The sequence below is a fragment of the Manacus candei genome, unplaced genomic scaffold, assembly GCF_025592945.1.
Source record: "Manacus candei isolate 608988 ecotype Guabito, Panama unplaced genomic scaffold, ASM2559294v1 h1tg000061l, whole genome shotgun sequence".
Classification (NCBI taxonomy): Eukaryota; Metazoa; Chordata; class Aves; order Passeriformes; family Pipridae; genus Manacus; species Manacus candei.
Window position 1 is genome coordinate 5,799,635 of NW_026138109.1, and position 16,394 is coordinate 5,816,028.

Below are 16,394 nucleotides of genomic sequence, written 5' to 3' on the forward strand. Positions count from 1 at the left end.
GGCTTCAAGATGGCAAGTCCTGTCTTTGCTTACTCATTATTTGTATAAAGTAAAAGAGAAGTAATTATGACAGAATAAACACCTGAAACATCCTCTCAAGAGCAAATGCCAAAAGGAGGGAGGAAAAACTTTTGCCATGCAGAACTCCTTTCCTTAACTGAACATGAGAATAAAGACAAAATACAGGATTACCTGGAGGACAGAAATACCTTGAAGCTGGCAGTTCACAGCAGATGCTGTGCAACTCAGGGAAAATTTCTGACAAGTCCCAGGGTTTTCCAAGAGTCTATCTATCATTAGCCTTCTTCTGGGTACTGGACAACATACCAAAGGGATTAACAGCTTAATCATAGCTGATTCATATATGGGGATCTGCGTTGTCTATTTATTTATTTTGCTATTAGGGTCTTCCTGTGAGAGACGTGGGAAACTGAGGCACAGAATGGTCGAGTGACTTGATTAAATGCTGCCTGTGGTGAGGCAAGAAATAAAAGTGTATTGCTCAAGTCTTCTCACACCCCTTTATTACTTCTGTGCTGGCTCAACAGAGAAGTTACAGTTTTTTACTTGTATATCCCTGACTTTTCTGACTGTATTAATAAATGAGTAAAATTTGTTGCTCACACTTCCCTGATTTTTCTGACTGCAAAATGAGGTCATTTGTACTGCAGGTGAAAGTGGTAGTAAAGGCTGATTTGCACACCCTCATTTCCCTGGAGCATTTTGTACTCATAGGAAGTTACTGGTGATCAAAGCCAGTGCATCGGCCAAGCACTTTGCAAAGGCACGGTCGTTTTGCAGGTTTGCTCCCCTAGTCCCAGGCAGTTTAACCGTGAAAACAGGATATGGTACAACGGGCCAGACCTGATGCCCTACTTTATCACAGTCTGTTGTCGTTAATCTCCTCCTTTATGAATGGTGGGGAAGTGGCAGCCGTACACAAGGATAAACAGCCGTCACAGCAGAGATGCTTTGAACTGTTCTGTTCCTTTGTGGAAGAGATTTGAGATAAAGCCGAATCTGGAAAGCATCAGTGATGGTGCACCGAGAGCCGCTGATCACCCCCACCGCTTCGGATCTTTCCACCACTTTCCGCACCCTCCTATCTTGCTTTCCCCGTGCTCCCTGCAGCCGGGGCGGCCGGCAGGGGACCGGGGTGTGCGGGGGGAAATGGTGATGCCCCCTCACTCCCACCGCACATCTGCCGCGCCACTGCCACATCTGGCCGCCGCCCCGCCGCGGGGCAGCATCTGCCGGCACATCTGGGCGGGCGCGGCCCCTCCCCGCGGGCACATCTGGCGGCGGCGGGGGGCGGCCCCGCGGCGGGGCGGGAGGAGCGGCGGGTCGGCGCAGCCCCGCCGCCGGCCGGGGCGGGCAGAGCCGGCGCGGCGCGGAGGGGAGCGGCGGCCCGATGGGGCGGCCGGCCGGCAGCCTGGCCCCGCTCCGGCTGCTGCTGCTCCTGGCGCTGGGGCACGCCTGGACCTACCGGGAGGAGCCGCAGGACGGCGACAGGTGGGTGTCGCGACAGCGCGGCTGCTTCTGTGCATTCCCTTCCCATCCACCACCTTCTTTTTCTTTTACTTTTTCTCTTTTTCCTTCCAATTTCTTTTCCCCCTAATACTACGACTTTATGCCTTTCAGGGAGGTTTGCTCCGAGAACAAAATCGCCACCACCCGCTACCCCTGCCTGAAGCCCACGGGCGAGCTCACCACCTGCTTCAGGTGAGCGCCGCGGCCGCGGGGGGCGGCGGGGAAAGGGGACGCGGGGCACACGCGTGTCCGCGGCTGGGGTCTCGCTGCCCTCGGGGAAGGCAGCAGGGGACACTCGCGTGTTGGTGCCAGGGCAGGGGCAGCAGCGGTGGCAGCTGTTTGCCTCCCCCCGGCTCTGTGCTAGCCCATCCCTGCGCTCCGACCACCCCGCGCACCAGGGAGCAGGTAACGTCGTCACATCCCTCTCGCGTTCGGCATCTCCCTTGGCGAGTCCTACGGTTGTCCCAGTGAAAGGTTTTAGTAACTCGCTGCAAACGTCACCTCCAAGACATCGCTGGAGAGGGCGCGTGTGGTTCTGGTTGCCATGTCCCGGGCACCGACAGTCTTTGATGCGCTGAGGTACTTCCTCTGACTCGGGTTTCCAGGAGCACGTTGGACCTACAGCCGCATCAGTTGCAAGATAATCAGTGAGATCAACTGGATTCGTGCCACACAGAAGACATTTTCAGTTAAGATAGGTGAATCATACCCTCAGAATGAGCAACTTCTTCAGCAACCAGCTCTGGGGGAGGAATTCAGCAGAGGCCTCTCGAATTAAGTGCGATAAATCTTAATTCTGAGTTTTCATTTTTCTGCTGTGTGTTTGAGGAACATCATCTGATTCAAAAATGACAGCTGTCCAGAACAGCTGACAGTATATGTGCTTTTGAAGAAATGTATACAAAATATGAGCACACAGGTATCGCTTTACTGATGCCGTCTTGTTAGTCCCGTCCCCACAGATGAGATGTGTCATGCATGAAAGCTGCTTTCTGTGAGAGGTTGCTTTATGGAGGAAACTGTGCTCTGCCTGTGTGTATATACTTGTACGTGGCAGGGAGCTACTTACGTATACCAAAATATGACAAGGCACATTAACGCATGTGAAAAGTGTTACAGAGATTGTCCATTTCTTCCCAATATGTTTTCTGTTTGGCATAAACTCCAAGGAGCTGCAGACACACAGTGCAACAATGTTGTTTGTCCCTCTCTTATGCTCTCAGGGCTGGTTCATGCCCTCCAGCAGCCACAGCTACCTGGAATGGTGTCCTGCCACTGCCCATTTCTTAGCAGCATTAGCTTCCTCACAGCCCCTGGGAAGGGCTCTGCAGAGAATGAACACCACGCTTCCATGTTTCCCTTATCATCTCTCTCTTCTCCCTGGGAAGGTGAGGCAGAGCCCACTTATAAGCAGCTCTATAGCACCCAGCAGCACACAACACCTTTTGGAGAGGGACAGTGTGTCAGATTTGCAGGGAAGGAGAGTACTCAGTTGAACCTGCAGCGTTTCTTTGGTTTGGGAGCAGAGCATGGTGTGGATGACGTTGTGCTGAGTGGGGAGTTAGTGAATGAAAAAGACAGAGTAGGAGCTGCATAAAGCAGTACACACATGACCATCCTGCCCCTTACTGTATATCCCAAAACCCAGCTGAGGAAAGTATTCTGCTTTGTGTGTGATGGATGAGGAGGCTCCACCGAGTGCTGCAGACCACCATGCAAAGAAAGCAGGACTGCCCAGCTGCTAAGTCCCCCTTGTACTTTCTTTCGTCTTTGCTGAGGTATTTCTGACCTTTGGGCTCTAGTTGTGCCGAGCCCTCCCTCCCTCCTCAGCTCTCCCTCTGCACAATCCCGAGTGGTATTCACCATCTAAAATCAGTGCAGTTCATGAATGAGCACTTTCAAATTTCTGCACTGAACTCTCGATTGTTTTAGTTCATGTTTTCAAACCCTTTTTTTGTACCTGTGATTTCTAAGTTTGCCTTGCTTTAAAAAACAAAAAAATTCAATTTCCATATAATCACATGTTTTCAAGGTCTAACCTTCCGAGTCAGGTGAGGGCTTCACTCCCCACCCTGTGAGCTCTCCTTCATGATGTCCATATGCAAAAGCTCAGGGTAGCATCTCTGAAACAGAGGCCTGTGGCTCAACAGAGCAGCTCTGCACAGAGCACATACCTGCATGGAGCACGTACCTGTGCTGCCACGTGTTGCCAGTCCTGCCCCTCAGACTTGGTACCATGCTCTGACATGGACCAGCAGTGTCACCCATCCATGACAGTGAACCTTAGGGAAGAGCAGCATCCCCACTGCTCCTGGTAGCAAGGTGTGCCTCCAGCAGACACGTGGGATTACTCTTGGCAGAACACATTTTAATGTAAGATTCATTAATATTTTGAGGTTGAGGCTGTTAACAAGATGACAGGAAACTTGCAAGTGTTGACTAATCCTGTGATGCCTCAAGGCAGATTTTGTTTCGTAAGACATTTAGGAACTTTAGGATTCAGTTTTCATCTCTGGAATGACAATTTACACTTAAAGAACTTCAGCTCAACAGAAACTCAACTGTGGCTTTAAGGAGCTTTTGCTCCAGGATTCATATAAGCTTGATTTTGATGTTCTAGTATTTATTCTTCCAACATTACATTTTTTGTCTTCTTAGACAGCTTTTTTCACAGTATTTCACAATTACAATAGTCAGGTAATTTATATACATTGTTAGAGGTAGATAAAAGGGTAGTTAATGTCAGCTTCTCTTTACTATTAGCATACACTCTAGGTCAAAGTACCTTTTGTGTAGAAATTAAACAAACTTACACAAAATTTATCTCATGTCATAACATGTCAGGCGTAAGGCAACATGCACCACTTCTGATGATTTGCTATGCAATTAGTTCAATGAAAAAAAACCCAACCCCATATGAAGTCAGATGTCAGAATTCCTGAGCAAAATTCTTGATAGAAAGCAATTTCACCCTTTTATTCCTTCTACTGGGATTTGTCATGAAAATCAGCATGTTTTCAGAGCACTTCAATAAAAATAGCATCTTTTCATCACAAAAAACATTTCTTGATTATTTTTTTTTACTAGATTTTACTTATGAATAAAGATGAGCCAAATGGAGGGCCAAGCCAAAAGTGGGGCCAAACACTGAGAATATGTTGGCATCTTTCCCTGCAGTCATAGCAACCTTGTACACAATCAGATGGTTTTTTGGTTTTTTGTTGGTTTTTTTTTTTGAATGTGTGCTGTCTGGCCCTTGGTTTAGTTTGAGTTGTCTTTTTTACATATCCTTTGTATTTATTTTCGTAAGAATACGGAGAAACAGATGTAAAAAGCAGTGGGAGCTTATACAAAATCTTTTCAGTGAAAATCTCATTTAAACTTTTGTATGTAACTGCATTAAGTACCCAATATACATGTCCCCATCAGGTAGGTACAGAGAAGAATTTATGCAGATTTGTTGATAATGGAATGGTCCAGTAGACTTTGTTTCACACTGTACAATGCAAAAATTTGATGAAATTTGGGCAGCATGAGAATATGAGGGCCCAGTCCCTTGTTACTGTCTTCTCCAGCTATTTGGATGTGATGTTAGCCTGTTTCACTCTCAGACAGACTTCTAACAATTTGTTGGCGTAATAGATTACATGAATGTTGTAGTTCTCTCCACTGCTTCTTGTGTTATCACTTGCCTGTGACAATTCAGTTTGTACATCCTGGCAGCAGTCCTTTTCATTACGGTCCTTCCTTCATTTTCATTTTAAACAGTGCTACTGTACATTGTTGCTCTGGTCCAGAAGGAAAAGCAGCATCTGGAACTGTCATCCCCTTTCTTTGTCCTGATTGTGTAGCTGAGTTCGGGTAAGGGAATGGTAGGAATGGTAGTGGTTATGTTGCTTCCAGGTTCAGGAGGATCAACACCTAATCCAGTACAATTTATTTACTGGAGTTGCTCCTTTTTAAAAAACAGCTTAGGAGAGCTAAATGTCATATTCAGTTAGAATTCAGAGAGTGTACTGAAAATTATTCAGAAAGGCAATATACAGACTTAACAGAAACATTTGCTAGTGGGAAGCTGTTTGCCCATCACCATTTTTAAGAAGATTCAAGTTTGAAACAGATGGGAAAATGTGAATATATTTATCCCCTCACTGTGCAGATCTCTTTATCTACTAGACATTTAAATATTGTTGCAAGTTGTCTTGAAAGAATTATTTTTGCTCTTTTTCAGAAGATTTTTATAAAAATAAAGTGTTGAATTAAGCAAACCATGCATGAATCAGGCAAATGAAAATTTGAACCTGGATATGCATAGCCTGGAAGAACACTTTAGCCTTTGCCTTTGTGGGCAAAGGGAAGGTTTGGGATTTTTCTTTTATTTAGAAGAAATTACTAGTCAGCTTAAATTAGTTGACAAAACCAAGTTGACTCTTACATGGTGAGAAAAATTATCCATCTTTCTTTGACATCACCACAAGCACTCCCTCCTTCCTGCATTTTTTGCTGAAAATTAAGTGTGCAAGGAACTTGTCATACACTAATTCTGTGCGTGTAGTAATGGAGAACTGCTCCTGGTCCTTCCTTCTGCGGGACCAGCAGGAAGTAGGAGGTTAAGAATTGGGGTACTTGGCAGAACAATCCTAGCTAATGATTGTAAAATCTCTGTAAAGATAAGGTAAATCTTTACATATCACATCTGCAAATAAGCTCCATGTTGTGGGACTTAAATCTTGGCTTAGAACCTAATCAGTAATTTTTTTTTTGGTAGTATTTTGCAAACAAAAGGTCTTTTAAATAGGACCTACATTTCAATGTAGATTAGCTTCTTCATCTGATAATTAGCAGCTACATGTATTTTGCAGAGGCCTTCCCTGCATTTCAGGTTTTGAATTCTGCTGTAAAGATTTATTCTGCACTTCATAACAAAAAAGACAATTCAAATGTACTGCGGAAGAGAATGCATGTATACTTATACCCTACTTAGTTCTGATGCTAACTAGAGATTGCATGCCTCAAAAAGCATTTTGTTTTACCCTCTTGAATGCTGATACTGCTAGTGAAACCTACTATTTTTATAGACTGTATCATTTTGCACATTCTTAAAAGATAAAAGGAGTTGCAAGTAAGTTGAATTGTAGCTGTTTCACAAAGAGCAGCACTTTCACTAATATGCCCTTGGGGACCATATGCAATTCCTGGTTCCCGGATACTCAACAAGCATGTTGCAGAGCTTTCCAACATGAGAAAAAGTTGCTGTATACAATTTTTGAGCTTTCAGCTGGAGTGAGCAAGGATAACATTTGGTTGTCTTATCTTGCGACTTTTAATAAATTTTTCTTTTATAGTTGCCATTGCATTTCCTCTCTGAAGTTCTGCTGATCCTTCCAGTCTTAGTAGCACTGAAAGAGCCCCAGCTGATACACTACAATACAGCAGTTAAACAGGAAACCTACCTGATTAGAGCTAAGTACTGCTTTACCTCCAGTTATCTGAAAATTTAAGAGAGAATACGATTTCAAATTTTGTTTTGGTTTTAGAAAACTAAACGTTATACCACAGCTGTAATTCCACATCTGCCAGGAGTTTCTTTACGTTTCAACAAATGAGCGGTGCATCACTCAGGGCAGCCCCATCATCTGAAACAGGCCCTTGTAGACTGTGAGCACTACTGGAAAGGGCTGCAGGCACTTGGTGATCAGATTGAAAACGAAGATTGTCAGAACTTAAGAAATTATTCATCCTGTGAAGGCGCCTGTCAATATGTTTATAGTATTAGGCCTTTTTAGCTCTGTATCAAACCATCACCATGAAAGCCATGTGTTCAGCAGCTCTGTGATGTGGCACATCTGTGGAAGGAGTGCTCTCCAAGTCTCACTTGGACTTGCTGTCCAAGTCTCACTAATTATACTAAGTCATTCGCTAGTGTGGTGTTTATGGAGAAATGCAGTAAATGTAAGTGTTCCCCAAGTTAAAAAGTTTCTCTTGTCTTTTACATATTTTTTTTTTAAATATTCCAGGAAATTGTCATCACAGGTAAAATTTTTTATCTATCAATAAAGAAAATTTTACTTCAGTGCACGACTTTTTTTAAAAAAGTGTGTGCTACAATGATGCCAAGACAGTTTTTCCTAGCTTTCCTAGTTGTTTTTGTTTTGGTTTGGTTTGGGTTTTTTTTTATCACTATTGCTTTGGAATTAGCACTTTCAGTTTCATACTTCTGACTACAGTCAGTCCTTAGGTTTGTTTGTTTTCTTTTGCTCTGATTGCCAAAGGAACAGATTGCTCACAGCTACTGAAACACGTTGTGAATAACTACTGGTTAAGAGTAACACCAATGCCACACAGGTATCTGTAGGTTTCTGTACCACATTTGGGGGGCCGTAACTTTCTGGGTCTCTTCTCTGTCTCAGGTGCTAAGGCACTCCAAAATGAAACGATGTAATTAATGGTCTTTAAGAACGTTGCATAATTCCTGTGAGTGGTGCTTTCAGGTAGGATGTGTTAATTAAAGGATGAGGTCAGGCAAGTGGTCGTTCACGTAGTCCAGAAGTTTTTGATGTTCACATCAAAGCAGTTTGGAGAATTTTAAAACTGGCAAGCCAAGAGCTTTATGATAAGTGCCCTCCCTGGTGGTTTGATTGATAATGAAATCCAGGTGCATTGCATTATAGTTTTCATCTACAAAATATAGGGTTAAATATGAACTGACTTTCCTGGTCATGTCGTCTAGCTCAGAGATTCCAGACAAACAAAATAGTAGCCCCAGGGCCTCACATGGCTGGTACAAAATATGTAATAAAAATAGGCCGCCAAAGGGAACATGACTTTTGTAATTATCCAAAGTATTGTATGTGCTCCCTAAGGTCAGGCTGTTTTGTCCTTAAAAAAGTGATTGGGGTCTCTCTTGGTAACAGGAGGATGTTATTAATACTTTTATTACTGCTCCCATTGTGATAGAGACACATTGAGCAGGGTTGTTCTGTAGTGATGGCAGTCAAAATAGGCAAGACAGAAAAGGCAGGAATGGAAGGATAAAAATATGGAGCAACAAAGAAGAGAGAACAAAAAAACCCAGGAGTATGGAGTAGGCAGAAAAAAGAATTAATACAGCCATAAAAAGAGAAAAAATCCATCTTCTTGGTGGTTTGTGTGACAGATACGTGTGTGACAGAAAGGAGGTAATCACTCCCCAGAAAAGTATAATGAAAATGCTTCCAGGCTTCTATTTAAGCAGAACCCAGGAAAACAAAACATCAGCCAAAATCAGACAAAAACCCATACACACACACCCCAGGGAGGATTCCTGTTCTCCCAACTTGGAGATTTGGAGCTAAGCTACAGACGCTGATGCATCTTCCCTTGACAGCCTCTCCCTTCCTTCCTTCCTCAGTCTGGAAAATCTCTCCCCCTCTCTGTCCCTCTCTGTAAACTTTGGGTTTGTGCAAGGGCAGGAGGGACAACTTACAGGCAGATATTTAAATTGCCCATTCAGTCTTTGCTCAGTTTGGATTGCCTACACTCCTTGTCATAGACTTATTGGGAAGTAGCTGAGCATGAAATATTTAAACAACTCTTGGAAAAGTAGATCAAGCTTGCTAAACATCACAGGTTAGATGAGATTGCCCATATCCTGCTGTGAAAGCCATTGCCCTGTACAAAGACCACGTAGGCAACAGGTTTTCTGAGAACTCTGCTGTGCTGATCTGTTTTTCTGTCACTGCATGTTTGGGAGAGAACTTGCTGTGTGTGCAGTACAGGATCACACAAAGCAGGTATGTGCGAGATGCCTGGTGTGGCCTGTACCACTGATGTACAGATGTGCAGTAACACTGCACCTGGGATGTATCTCATTTCAGATTGCACTTGCTCTTGTGCAGCGCTGGTCATTTGGGGCACCTGTGATTTTGGGTGTCATCGAGACTGTGCTGAATTCTCACATTCTTGAGTATAATCTCCTGGTTTTGCCTCCACTGTAGTGCCCCAAGTCCTGAGATGACTTGTCCCTCAGTCACTGCTGAGTGTTTGATACTTGTGTCCCTGCAGCTGGAGCTGTCGGGATGGCACAGGGCTTTGTAGTGAGTCAGTGACAGAGAGAAGATCTGCTCTGGAGACCTTTGCTTGTGTTGCTCTTGTCTCCTACAGAACCATATGGGCCACTCCAGGATTCCTCTTTTTAATTGTGCCTACCATCAAAACAAGCAAAGCTGACTTTGATTAACTGTAAAAAACCCCTCAAACCTTTCCCCAAAATCTGCTCAGAATTTTATTCTCTGTGTTGCCTATTTTCTGTTTGCTTGGTTTCAGTTTTCAAACTAATAGTGGCTTCTTTTGTAAACTAACAGTAGCAAATGTCACTCTGCTGCTCTACTTTGTCATTTCTTCTGTGTGGTTCCAATTGTAAGCAGAAACAATGGAAAGCAGAATCCATGCAATGTTGACTTGATTTCTTCTTGGCCTAGTGAAAGAAAGCAATTTGTTTGCATCTCCTCAAGGGTAACTCTGTTTAACAGTTGAAGAGAAAAACAATTTCAGTTTTAGACAATAATCTCAGAGCTTAGTTGTGTTTGGAAAATCCTTCTCGCTTAAAGAGTGTTTTCCACGATGTTGTGTTGATTTCATTGTTGATCCTGGTTCAAAAAATGAAGTACAAGACAGTCAAGCATTTAGTATATATACAGCTATTAAAAATATGTTCTTCTGAGTTTTTTGTTAAATTTAAGTTCTAACTACATTCATTTTAATTGTTGATCTGTATTGGAATTTGAACAAGGTGAAATAATACACAGTGATTGTATTCATTGTATTAATTTTAGTAGTCACTCAGCAGTGAACACACATCAAACAGAATTTTTCTGCATCCTTTTCAAATGGGTTGGGAGATAAAGTGGTGCATACAGAGTATGTATGTGGGAAAGAGAGGCAAAATCAAAGCTATAATCTGAGTTTTAAAGGGATTGTTCTTGAAAAATGAATAAGCTTATTATAGGTCAAAGGCAAGTTATGCTGCAGTGAGAGTTTTGAGAAATATAGGACAGTATTCATCTGGGCAAGCAAGTGTATTACAGACAATAGTCTTTCTATGGAGAAATTACTCGTGCATAGCTTCCAGTGTAAAACAGCAGTGTTCATGTTGGCTTCATCGTGTCATTATCATCCCTCGAGGGAGAAGGTCAACCACCTAATTCTCCATGACAAGACATGTAAGTACAAGAATTCAGATGGTGCAGTCTGCAAAATGGATGAAGAAATACATCAAATATTATAATAATATTTCATGAGAAAGGTGTATATGCTGAAAATATAGAAATTTGTGAAAATACCCCAAAAAAGCGTATCAGAATTCTATTTATAAGAGAGAGCAAATAACTTCTTTGGATGCATTTTTTTTTCACTGTAAATAGCTTCCTGCCAGGAAGCTCCAACATCCCAGTGCTATGTTAAGAACCCTATGATCACATTCAGCACATTTAACGTATGTTTTAAATCTGACATCTTGCCTATTCAACAAGATGTTATTATCATACTCAATTTTCATTATAGAGTTTATTGTCATAGCTGCACCAAAACAGTGATGTTGTTTCCTAAACATTGCCCTCTGGAATTCTGAGAAAACCCCTTAGTTTAGGGATTATTGCCTTTGAGAGTTGAAATGAGTTCTAATTTAAACAAAAATAGCCAAAGGGAAAATTATTTAATCTTTAAAATAGTATCTGTGGGAAGAGAAAAAAACAGGTGAAAATGAGATTGAGAGTCTTTGGTAGATCTAAGTGGTTGAGAAGGGGAGAGTGAGAAAGAGACTTGAGGGACCAGGGGTCAGTAGAGCTACTGTTTGGTAAATGCTTAATCCTATTGGGAATATGTGCTTTTAACTGCAGACTCCTAGGGCAGGAGCAGGGAGCAGTGGCAGGCAGAAATGCTGGCAGATTGGGCTGATTTCTGGCCTCTGCTTGGAAATCTGCTGCATGATGAACCCAGCTGTGGTCGGGCTTGTTCTGCACGATGGCCCACACAGTCTATGGGTAAGTGTTGCCTCAGACTGTGACTCTCGTGGTGCCTTGTTTGTTGTCTCCTTGATATGTTACTTAATGTACTGCTTGTATGGAAAACAGTATGTTTGCTTAGGCAGATGTATAAAAGTTGTTTTGATATATATTTGGATTTTAAAAGCTTATTAGGCTTTTTTTATTTGTTTCTTTTGTTTGTTTGTTTGTTTTCTTCTGAAGAAAGTGTATGTCTATTCCACTGTGCTTCCTACTCCCTTGGGACCTGCAGAGATGAGAAGCCTATAGCCTGTAGCTGTTTTCTTTTATTTATTTATTTTTTTCTTTTTCGGGTTTTCATGGAAAAATTCTCATTTCAGGCTTTTCTACTTTTAGAATGAAGAAGCAGAAAATGGAATGTGCTTAGAAATGGAGAACGTGGGATGCATTTTTATTCTACCTTATCTTGCTTGCCTTCTAGTTTGCCTGATAACTGAACAGAAGGTACTAAATGTTACTTCTGAGGGTGTTTCCCTGCTCAGTGTCACACTTCAGTTCACCACATTTATATCCTCCAAACAAAATGCAGAAAATTAGGGATGACAGAGGGAAACACAGGGACAACCTGACACTTCCCAGTTTTCAACATTTCTTTTAAGAGTGGGCTTCAGGAGTCCAGGCTCAGATTCCTCTCTCTGTGGTTAATGAGGAAAATGGGAAAGAGTTACCCTTCAGAGCAAGCTAACACTTGCTATTTCCTCTTAGTTTTAAAACTTCTTAAAGAGAAACGGAAATTTTGCTGTGATATGACTTCAATAAAGAACTTTACCCACAAAAGTTTCATAAAGACAGACTTGCATTCCTGGAATCTTCTCTGGGCTTGAAGTAGATTCAAAGGGCGGTCAAACTTTCTCCTTGTATTTCATATTAAATTAGGTCTTTTTCCTCCATAAATTTCTCTGTGTGGCACAGGAAACTGCTGGCATGAATGTGTCTGCAGGACTGGTCCCTTTTGATTTCTGTTAGAAGCTCACCTCTGTTAAAGGAGGGCTCTCTTGGTCCCTGCATGGGCACTGAAGAGGCTGTATGAAAAGATTTGCAGAGGTTTGCATTTCCGTAGCTCTGCTGACTTCCCTGGACCTACACCAAAGTGCGTCAGTTTGGGACTTCTCCATAATTATTCTTAGCATTCCATGAAAAAAAAAAGAATGTAAAAAGATATTAAAGCAGATTGAAGGCATCCTACCGATGAAGCAAGTTCTCTGCCTGGTTTTCCAAACTGAGATTCTTGGCCAGAGTCTTGTTTGTGCTGTTTGTTGTCCTCACAGTGACCCACACTTGAGCTGTAGTTTTACTGACTGTGCTTGGAAGGGTCCTGGATGGTGCCCCTCCAGATTTACATCAGTGGGAGCACTGCGATCCAGGGAGGAGATGAGGTTTAACCTTAGGATGGACTTGCCAGCAGTCCAGTTTTAGTTCTAGATCCAGGGGTGAATTTCTGTGCTCCTCGAGGAGCTGTATCGTGCCAAATTCTACTTTCAGTTACCTTCTAAGATTTTCTGTAGTATGTCACTATTAGCCACTTCTCCAGCTATAAAATGGAGGGAAAAGCCTAATTTATGCCTCTCAGGGAAAAACAAAGAACTTGGTAGCTTACACTGAAGATGTAGCGTTCCTATTATAGGAAAGAAGATTGCTGTAAATCAAGTGTTCCAACAACTTGCTGGACTTTGTTTACTTTGGTGATTTGCTGTCATTCCAGTTCAACAAAATACTACTGTTTGAGATAAGAAGGAAAAAAATGCTCATTTTTAAAAGTAAATTTTTTCATATCCACCAAGAGACAAATTAGATTTTTGTGATGTTTTCTTATGTTTCTAAAGTATCCAGAGTATTTCCACAGTGGGAGTAAGCTTATGGTACATCACTGGAACATCTCCAGTGAAAATAACTGTGGCAGAGTGAAAAGAGTAGTAGAAAACAAGTAGTCAGGAGCAAGACCGGCTAATGTGCACATATATTTATTTACACAACTTTGTTTGCAATATAGACTGCTGGATATTTTTAAGCATCAGGAAAAGTAGGCTTCAAACATTTTCATTGACCTTACAGCCATTACAGTTATAAGTAGTTCCAATGAAAAGAAAACTCTTCCAAGAAATTTTCTTTAAGGACTTGACAAAGATTGAATGCAGGACAAAATGTATCTTCAGGATGGAAATAGAGGGGAAACGTTCCTGTGTTCAGATTCTTCTTAATTGTGTATTAGGTCTTAAAACTCTGGCTGTATTCCATATTGTCCCATTTGTTGCCTTGCTCTGTAGGGCTTCTCTTTTAGAAGAAAGAACCAAACAAATCTAGCAACCCTTTTATTAAATGCCATCTTGACCTTGCTTCTTGGAAATATAATGGCCCAGAGGATGAAAAATTAGAGCAAGTGTTTATTACTGAAATCCAGGCTCAGTTGTGAGAAGATTAACTGTTTCAAAAGATTCAATATCCTGTCTGCTGCAATGGGATGCATCTGGAAGAGAGCTGCAAAGGCGCGGAGAACTGGAAGAGGCTGTGTAATGTCTTGATCTGCAGGCATGTGGTTGGTACTTATGGGAAATGCTTGAGCACACAAGTTTCAGAAGTGGTCCTGACTAAATACAACCATCCCTGATTGCCCTGTCAGCTAAGCAGGGTTGCTATGGGGAAGACCTAGACCATTGTATCCTTATATCGTCCCAAATGCCCTGTGATAATGGCAGAGAGAAGTCAAACATGGGCTTGGAAGTCAAGTGTAAAATTGGTGTTCTGCAACTGGATATCAATATCTGACTGAAAAGCTACTTTACCACTGATTTTTTTTTTGTAGGAAAACTGCAGTCCCTAAGCGCATTTTATACAAGGAATGTTTCTTTAAAGAAGCAGGTTCTTGATAAATACAGAAGTAGATGCTAGGTTCTATTAGAAATAGTTTTTGTTTTTAAAATGGCTAAATTGCAGTCTTTAAATGATTTCAAGCTTTTCCTTATTCCTTGAGAGAAAATTGTTTGTCTTTGAAGATAATTTTTCATCTTTTACCCTATAGAAAGAAAACATTCTGCATTTGAAAGACTTCCCTGAAAGCTTTCCTGATACTTTTATGGAATGTAACTTAGCTTATTGGACAGAATATATTTTGGTTTTTGCAGCCCTTCTTACTAAAATATGAGTTTTGCAAGTAAATGCAAGATGTTTCTTATTATTTGGTAGCAGATGTGGAGCATGACAGCTTATTTGCCTGCTTTACTCTGACTAAATGCAAATCTTTGAAAGACTTTGAGAGACACAAACACCCGCTGCTTTTTGTTTGAATTTTTCCATGCTGATTTTTTTGATACAACTTTTTTTTAATTTTAAATTTCCTTCTTAAAAGTAAATTTTCCACAATGTACTTTTCTGTTAACTGCTCTGAGGTGGTTGATGGACTGCAGTTGGATGGTCAGTCACTCCCTTTGTAAAGTCAATGTTTAGACAGAAGATTAGCCATGGAGCCCATAGTTTTTCCTTTTACAGCATATAGCTGAAAATCATAACAAAAGGAAATTATTTATAAACTTACCATCTCAGCTGTTGAAGTTAGAAAGGTTCTGGCAATCTCTTCAGCTGTCTGTAATGGCAGAACATGGATTCTCTTGGAAGAAAATTAGGTTGAGATATGACAGCATATACACCTAAAAATGCTACACAAATTGCTGTCTGATCCAAGACAGCAAGAATACGTTGTGCTTCTTTTTTAGTCCCTGTGAACAAAAAAATTAGCTAGAATCAAAACCTCTTTTGCACCACCATTGTAAATTGAATGTAGCTCCGTTGGCTTTGATTGAGCTTCCCTAGATTTATGCTGCTTATAATTATTGTGAAAATAAGGTTTAGCTCCTGGAACTTGGCTTTTGTGAAATGTCTCCCAGTTCCCATCAGGATGAAATAATTTGATTGTATTTTACAAGGAATCATCTGACTCAGCAGTTGTTGTGTATGAACAATTTTGGTTTTTTTAGCACTCTTCTGCCTCACCATAGATTTTTAAATTTACTTTTGATTGTGGGTTATCCAGGATTAAAAAACAAAACAAAACAAAACAAAACCCGAAACAGCAACAAAAAAAGCCCCAACAAAAGCCCAACAAAACCTAGCTTTCTTGCATAATTTGTTTGGCTAGTCAGCAGTTCTGGACTGCTTATAAATAAATAAATGATGTGCAATTTTTTAAAAAAGTTGGAAATCTTCAATGGACTGATGTATCTTACCTAAAGACAATAAGACACTGTATTTTTAGCCCTGTCCCATCAAAATCAGCATAAGTTTATCCTGAGCCCTTTGATGCCCAAAGAGACACTCATCCTGCATCTCTGCATTTCCAACTCTCCACGGCCCAAAATAAAAATGATCACGGATGAATTCTCTGTTCAAAATCTGTGCTAGAATTCAGAAAGCAATAGAGGCAGCCTTTCCTCTAGGGCAGCCAGAACTGTGAGGAAGTGCTCTGCAGTGCCCCTTGTTATGTCATCTGAGAAGAGCCAAAGGGTGTGCATCTCAGGGGAGAAAACTGCATTTTATGTCTGCTTTAAAGATATCACTCTGGTCAGACTTTCTCCAGTTTTCCTAGAGGAATATATGCAATTACTGGAATGTTTGTGCTTTTCTAACACTCTTGCTTGGTGGATCATTGCCTCCGCTACTTACATGTCTGGGAATGAGAGAAAATAAATAATGGTCTAAACTTGGCAGGAATTGATCCCAACAGGGATTACCTAAAACCTTTGCTGTTCCATGTACCCTTTAAAGAGGCAGCTCGTTGTAGGTAAAACAAATTTATCTGGCCTAGCGGGAGTATTGTGGCAATTGTCTTTATCA

At 41.5% G+C, this 16,394-nt stretch overlaps 1 protein-coding gene across 1 annotated transcript in view; it reads left to right on the forward strand.

The window, feature by feature from the left end:
- The first annotated feature begins 1,036 nt into the window (after positions 1-1,036).
- Positions 1,037-16,394, forward strand: part of CCBE1 (collagen and calcium binding EGF domains 1) — a 95,994-nt gene continuing 80,636 nt past the window's right edge. Inside the window, 4 exon segments of the mRNA XM_051804432.1 lie at positions 1,037-1,108; positions 1,110-1,328; positions 1,331-1,512; positions 1,642-1,722. Coding sequence (XP_051660392.1) covers positions 1,037-1,108; positions 1,110-1,328; positions 1,331-1,512; positions 1,642-1,722 — 554 coding nt within the window.